The sequence below is a fragment of the Agrilus planipennis genome, unplaced genomic scaffold (genome assembly GCF_000699045.2).
Source record: "Agrilus planipennis isolate EAB-ADULT unplaced genomic scaffold, Apla_2.0 scaffold25, whole genome shotgun sequence".
NCBI lineage: Eukaryota > Metazoa > Arthropoda > Insecta > Coleoptera > Buprestidae > Agrilus > Agrilus planipennis.
The window spans coordinates 2,154,522-2,160,662 of record NW_020439112.1 but is presented as its reverse complement, the minus strand read 5'-3'; the positions used below and the strand labels follow the sequence as shown (position 1 = coordinate 2,160,662).

Here is a 6,141-nt window from a genome sequence, read left to right as displayed (position 1 = left end):
GACCTTTAAAATAAACAAAGGAAAACATATATGAATTTTTTCGTTAGTGTGACAAGGATGGTATTATAACTAAACAACAACGTTTGTGCAAATCTGCATCAATCAACTTCATTATTATTATTATTACATAGGAATGTGTGCTTGTGGTGTTGTGTTGGGTAGGTTTTTCTACTTTTTTTTTATTTGTTAAAACTGCTTTAAACATTATGAAAAGCAATGGACAAAATTATGTTTATATACAACATAGTGTCTAAATTTTGTTAGTAAATATTAGAATACTGTTTAAATAAGCCGATTATTGGACTATTGTTTTCTGAAGGTGTATTCTAATGTAAAAGCTTAAGAAAACCACCGGTATTCCTTATTATGGAAGTGTGGATTCCAATTTTACTTTTTACGACGTTATTATCGAACAATCATGCCTCCCAAAGTGTTACTTCCAGGTTTGATGATTTAAATACAAGTAAGAATTTTTCAATATTAATTTATAGGTTAAGTAGTTGTTTACAAAATACTACAATGTTTTTTTAAATTATTTAAAATAAAAGAATTGTACTATTTTGCCCTTAATTAACTTAGTGACTTATTTATCTAAAATATATATTATAAATGTTTACTGAAAAACGTATGAAATTAATTAAAATATTTTAATTGTTGGTAGGGTTAAAGGTGAGCTTTTATTTTTATTATCCACCAATGAATAATAATTTCAGTTTTGTTTTAGTGATCCTGTTTATTTTTGAACTTTATCATAATATTCATATAAGCATTGATATGAAAATTGTCTGTGCTTGTTCTTCATCAACAGTACAGTGCATATTAAAATATGATAATATGATAAGAAGAATAACTGCATACTTATAAATAAACTGTCTTTATGCAGTTTCTCAANACAACTAGAAATGTTAAGTGGAAATTATTTAAAGTATCATATTATTTTTGCATTTATATAGTATATTAAAGACAAAATATATATTCATTACGGGGCTCACAATTTCTTGTTACGTATGTGTAAGTTTTTAATGAAATATGGATAATACAAACGAGTAAGAAAATTATATTTAAAAATCAGTAAATGAATGTTTACCCTATATTTTTTGTAGCTGTGTAAGAACAAAAGCTGAAATAGATGATGCATTACTACTTGCAAAATTGGATAAAAATGAACTCCTGCCATCATCCCAAATGGTGTATTTTGCCTCAACAAATGTTTTTTCTAAAAACTATAAGTTGCTACAACTTGACAATCATTTGTTGTCTACGTTAGAAAAAGGCGAAAGTTTATACATAAGAGGACAAGATGATGATAATGCAGTTCTGTGTACTGACATGTGCACATACAATTTGTTAGAGACTGAAACCTCTAATAGTTTGTTAGCTGTAAAAGATTTAAATTTTTTTGAAGGAGCCTGTGATAAATTAGGGTGTAGTTCAATAAAAGTTGATGTATTTAGCATATTCAATGATTACTTAGAACCAGTTTTATCCATGCCACGTTTATCCAAAATCCGAGAGGTACTCAATAAAACTATCTACAGAGGACCAGAATTAGAATGTGATGTTAATGAGTGTGACCTATGTTCTTTTGATGATTTACTTCAGAAGGCACAAACATCAGAACTAGAACTGAGAAATATTTTAAATGCGATGCCTGTTGTAACTATAAATGGAAAAATTCGTCTTTTAGAGCAAGAATATCATTTTAGGGTATTATCTTACATGTTAAAACTTATTGAAGAAAATTCCTGGCTCCTAGATGAAATTGTTTATGAAGATACAATTGATAGCTTAAGTGATATTGTACCTAAGGAAATACTAACTTCTCTCTTTGAAAAGTACACAGTTGAGTCAAAAGTAATAGATGGAGTACAGCTTTATAAATATAAAGAGGAAGAAGTGTGCCGTTTTTTTGCTCAGATATTATTGTTGCATGCAGGAAAATTTAATTTGAATGAATTCTTACAAGCTTGGCAAGAATCTGTTCCAGAAGGGATGATTCCCAAGGAAGAAATGCTTTATGGTATATCAGTCATAAATAAGAAGTCAAATCCTCCAAGTATCCGAGCTTTTGCTGAAGAGGATCTTCCAGAAAATATTCACGAACGTTTTAAAATCCTTTTTGATGTTAAAGAAAAGTGGACTGTTCCTGAAATTACCCCTTATGTTAGGTAAGTATTTACAATTCCCAATTAATACAAGACTTCCAACTTGCACTAAAAGCCAGTCAGCTAACTATGGGTAATTTGGCTCAAAGTTATAGTATTTGTATTTTTTTGTACATACCTATCTATAGTCTTTCTGTAATACTTGGAAATAGTAAAATTAACTTGTTTCTTTCATTCAAGGTCTTTAACATCTCCTAAACTGGATGTTACTGCTCTTTTAGCCAAGTATGCAAGAGTCTCCACTGTCAATGGTACCAAGTATTATTCTGCTAAGCATGCAAAATAACTTTTTTTACAAAGTGTTATTCTTACTGTTTCATTACAAAGTAGGAAAAATACTCTTCTTAATAATTTTGTAATTTATTGCTTATATATTAGAAATATAAATTGCGTTTTCGTGTTTTCACTGATTTACGTACTCTATAAAAACCATCTCATTTTCTTAAAATGAATATTTATTTCTTTAGCTATTACAAAGTTGATTATTATAGAGATTAATACATTATTAAAAGCAAAAAAAGCACTTAATTACTTGTGCTTCTTGGTTTCAATTCGTCATAACATGAACGCAAAAATATGTAGTTCTTTTTTAATGGATTAAAAAATTCATGGCCTTTACTCCAATCATAGCTCACAGCATAGGCAAAAATTTGGCCGTTATGATTAAAAGCGCATCTTGTAATTGGTTGTTCCATAGTTTCTGATGGTTTTAATTTTGTACGGGCATCTTTGTCCCAGAAACTAAATGTTCCATCAGATCCCACTGTCGCCAAAGTGCCATGGACCGGATGAAAAGCGATATCATTTACTGCATAAATGTCTTGATAACCATTTGGTGTACCATTTGATCTGTGACATTTAAATGTGAAATTGTCCTTGGGATTTGTAGGATTCACATATTGAATAGCCACTCGTCCTTCTACTGAGCCAAGAGCATATCCAGTTGGACTTTTATTTTTATCTCTGTAGTAAAAAACCATATAAGAAGCGAACAAAACAAAATAAATAAATATTTACCTAAAAATTGAAACACATCGATGCTGATACTTTAATGGACTTTCCAGTCTTTTGAATTCCTGAGGCTTGTTTTCCAGCTGATATACTAAAATTTGTCGCCCTGCAGTTCCCACTACAGCCATTGGATAATCAACATCTGCACAGTAAACTCTTTCTGATAAAGTGATACTCATCAATGGTTGATTGCTTCGTGTATCCCAAAATTTGAGGGTCTTATCCCAGGAGCCTGTCATTAAACATGAATATGTTGGTGCTTTTATCCAGTGACAAGTCTTTATTGGAGCATCATGCTGAGCCACTTGCATAACTTGATTGCTTGCCAAGTCCCAAACTTTGGCCTGTTTATCACAACCAGCCATAAAAACTTTTGAGCCATCATCACTCCAACACACATCTAAAACAGGTCCCCCACATGTTTGCATAGCTTTTGCTACAGTTTTTCCAGTTTGTTCCACTTCCCAACAACGGACATTGTTATCCCAACTTCCAGCAATCAAAAAGTTTTGAGAAATTGTCGCTGGAGAAAATGCTAGGGAACTTATTGAGTCGTCCGGGGGTGATGTAACTTCGAAGTCCTTCATGGGATTTGAAGAAGGAGTTGTTGTGGAGCCGAAACCCCCAGGGTGAGTACTTTGGTTGAACATACAATGAATTTTATTCTAACACCGTTATCAGTGAAATTCACAAAATCACTAAACAGGTTTCTTATAGTTATAACTTCTGAATTTCACTTTCCCAACACTTATTTGATTTTAAACGATCTGCAACACTTCTGGATCATCTTCTGGACTCTTGCATTTCATGTTTTTAGAGACTATCTATGGAGAATATGTTTGGAGCAAATCGCGCATCATTGTGAGTATAACGTCGAAAATTAGTTTGTGTTAGACACATTTTCTATTTTAGATACAATAAAAATTCGATGTAATAGTTTTTATTCAACCGCCAAGTTTCAACCTTTTGGCGCCTTTGTGATCCTTGTTTTCGTATTACTTTGTTAATCGAAAAGGTTAGATTACTCGTATGTTTTAAGGTGTTCATATATCACACCGTTTAAGCCTGTAAAATTGTTATTTTACTTGCATATTTGATTCGTATTTTATACTTGGTTCACTTATTAAAATGTTTGAAGCAAGACTTACTAGTGCCGCAACTTTAAAAAAAGTTTTAGAGGCGGTTAAAGAACTTCTGAATGAGGCCTCTTTTGATTGTTCTGATTCAGGCATACAATTGCAGGCCATGGATAATTCACATGTTAGTTTAGTATCCTTAACTTTACGATCAGACGGTTTTGATAAATACAGATGTGATCGAAGCCTTACAATGGGAATGAACTTAGCCAGGTTAGTTTGTGCAATAATTTTATTCACATTTTCCATAACATTTGCTTTTATTTTAGTATGAGCAAGATATTAAAATGTGCTAACAACGATGATACAGTTACAATTAAGGCTCAGGATGATGCAGATACCGTTACATTTGTATTTGAATCAAAAAAACAAGAAAAAATATCTGACTATGAAATGAAGCTCATGAACTTGGACCAAGAACACCTTGGTATCCCTGAAACTGACTTTTCATGTGTAATTCGCATGCCATCAGTAGAATTTGCACGAATTGTGAGGGATTTGGCACAATTTGGTGAAACAGTATTGATTTGCTGCACAAAGGAAGGTGTGAAATTCTCTGTTTCTGGTGATGTAGGAAGTGCTAATGTGAAGTTGGCTCAAACTAATAATTTTGATAAAGAAGAAGAATCTGTCTCTATTGAAATGCAAGAACCTGTTTCACTATCATTTGCATGTCAGTATTTAATTTCATTTACAAAGGCTACACCGCTTTCACCAAGAGTGCAGCTGTCCATGTCCAGCAATGTTCCTTTGGTAGTAGAATATGAAATTGCAGAATTGGGTTATATTCGTTACTATTTGGCTCCAAAAATTGAAGATGATGAAAACTAATGTAAATGGTAGATTGTAAGTGCATTTACATATTATTTTAACTTTTTAGGTTTAGTTTCCCAAACTTATTTTTTAAGCAAATATATTTTTAAAAAAATAGCACAAACACCTCATTGTCTTTTTTGTTTTATCATACATTTCATCCCCTTTGTAAATTTATTACACTGAAAGATATTTGTGCAGATAGAAATAAAATAATTTGATTATTTACAAGAATTTATTTTAAACATCCATAAATTAATGTTTTACTAAAATTTTAAGGACTACTTTTTAGTTTTCTACTTTAATTTAATGATCTTTTTCCCACTCTTCTCGTTCATTGCGTTCTTTGATGACTTGTTCCACGATTGGAGTGAGATATAATTTATCCTCTTCAAGTTTTGTCCACTGTTCTTTTGGCAAAATTTCCTTTTGTAATGATAGCTGCATGGCTCTTAACATTCGGTAATTTCTTTCATCAATAACCTTCTGTGGAATGCGTCGTAGAGCTTCTTTAACATCATCATTTTCGAAAAGGACATCGTCTCTCATTAAACCATATTTGTGAAATCCTGATAAATTATAAGCAAATTTTTGAAGTGCACTACTCATAAATCGTCGTTGTACAAAACCGAGAGACATTTTTAATTACGAAATGTTTAGTAGTCCTATTTTATTGTAACAACCTTAAAAAACACCCCTTACATAACCAGACACTGAACAAATGTCAATTTAAAATCACTTCTAAATTCTATTATTTTTTAGGTTAAGCATAGTTTAGAACCATTTTAGAACTTCAGAAGCATAGATAATAGTTCAGAAGTATAGAAATAGAGCATAAGTAAAATTTATGATGTTATGGAATAAGATATATTCATTTATCTTGAACGAAACAGGCGATGAATATAGGAACTGACAGCTGACTCAATTAAATATCACTATTACATTACATGCATATTTTACGATTTTTTAATGAAATCTTTTTCTTTGTATTTTAAAAATTAAAATTGATAAATAAT

General features: G+C 31.3%; 5 protein-coding genes across 5 annotated transcripts in view; 3 read left to right on the top strand and 2 right to left on the bottom strand.

The window, feature by feature from the left end:
* The first annotated feature begins 122 nt into the window (after positions 1–122).
* Positions 123–6,141, top strand: part of LOC108738263 (prolow-density lipoprotein receptor-related protein 1) — a 37,015-nt gene continuing 30,996 nt past the window's right edge. Inside the window, exon 1 of the mRNA XM_025977636.1 lies at positions 123–463. Within this exon, the coding sequence (XP_025833421.1) occupies positions 367–463 (97 nt within the window). The 5' untranslated portion in view covers positions 123–366. The remainder of the gene's footprint in view (positions 464–6,141) is intronic.
* LOC112905366 (sister chromatid cohesion protein DCC1-like) lies at positions 899–2,567 on the top strand. Its single transcript, XM_025977610.1, has 3 exons — positions 899–1,046; positions 1,104–2,168; positions 2,346–2,567. The coding sequence occupies exons 1-3, from the start codon at positions 1,030–1,032 to the stop codon at positions 2,449–2,451; spliced, it is 1,188 nt and encodes a 395-aa protein (XP_025833395.1). The 5' UTR covers positions 899–1,029; the 3' UTR covers positions 2,452–2,567.
* Positions 2,615–4,039, bottom strand: LOC112903900 (mRNA export factor-like). Its single transcript, XM_025977611.1, has 2 exons — positions 3,183–4,039; positions 2,615–3,128 (listed from the first exon to the last, which is right to left on the bottom strand). The coding sequence occupies exons 1-2, from the start codon at positions 3,824–3,826 to the stop codon at positions 2,690–2,692; spliced, it is 1,083 nt and encodes a 360-aa protein (XP_025833396.1). The 5' UTR covers positions 3,827–4,039; the 3' UTR covers positions 2,615–2,689.
* LOC108743146 (proliferating cell nuclear antigen) lies at positions 4,152–5,269 on the top strand. Its single transcript, XM_018478608.2, has 2 exons — positions 4,152–4,525; positions 4,582–5,269. The coding sequence occupies exons 1-2, from the start codon at positions 4,305–4,307 to the stop codon at positions 5,141–5,143; spliced, it is 783 nt and encodes a 260-aa protein (XP_018334110.1). The 5' UTR covers positions 4,152–4,304; the 3' UTR covers positions 5,144–5,269.
* On the bottom strand, positions 5,379–5,872 carry LOC112905369 (cytochrome b-c1 complex subunit 7-like). The gene has a single exon (XM_025977614.1). The coding sequence runs from the start codon at positions 5,762–5,764 to the stop codon at positions 5,432–5,434; it is 333 nt and encodes a 110-aa protein (XP_025833399.1). The 5' UTR covers positions 5,765–5,872; the 3' UTR covers positions 5,379–5,431.

Coding starts and splice junctions, on each gene's coding strand:
- LOC112905369 (XM_025977614.1), bottom strand. CDS start 5,764: ATGTCTCTCGGTTTTGTACAACGACGATTTATGAGTAGTGCACTTCAA.
- LOC112903900 (XM_025977611.1), bottom strand. CDS start 3,826: ATGTTCAACCAAAGTACTCACCCTGGGGGTTTCGGCTCCACAACAACT. Junction 3,129..3,182: donor CGATGTGTTTCAATTTTTAG/GTAAATATTTAT, acceptor TTTTTACTACAG/AGATAAAAATAAAAGTCCAA.
- LOC112905366 (XM_025977610.1), top strand. Junction 2,169..2,345: donor GAAATTACCCCTTATGTTAG/GTAAGTATTTAC, acceptor CTTTCATTCAAG/GTCTTTAACATCTCCTAAAC.
- LOC108743146 (XM_018478608.2), top strand. CDS start 4,305: ATGTTTGAAGCAAGACTTACTAGTGCCGCAACTTTAAAAAAAGTTTTA. Junction 4,526..4,581: donor ATGGGAATGAACTTAGCCAG/GTTAGTTTGTGC, acceptor CTTTTATTTTAG/TATGAGCAAGATATTAAAAT.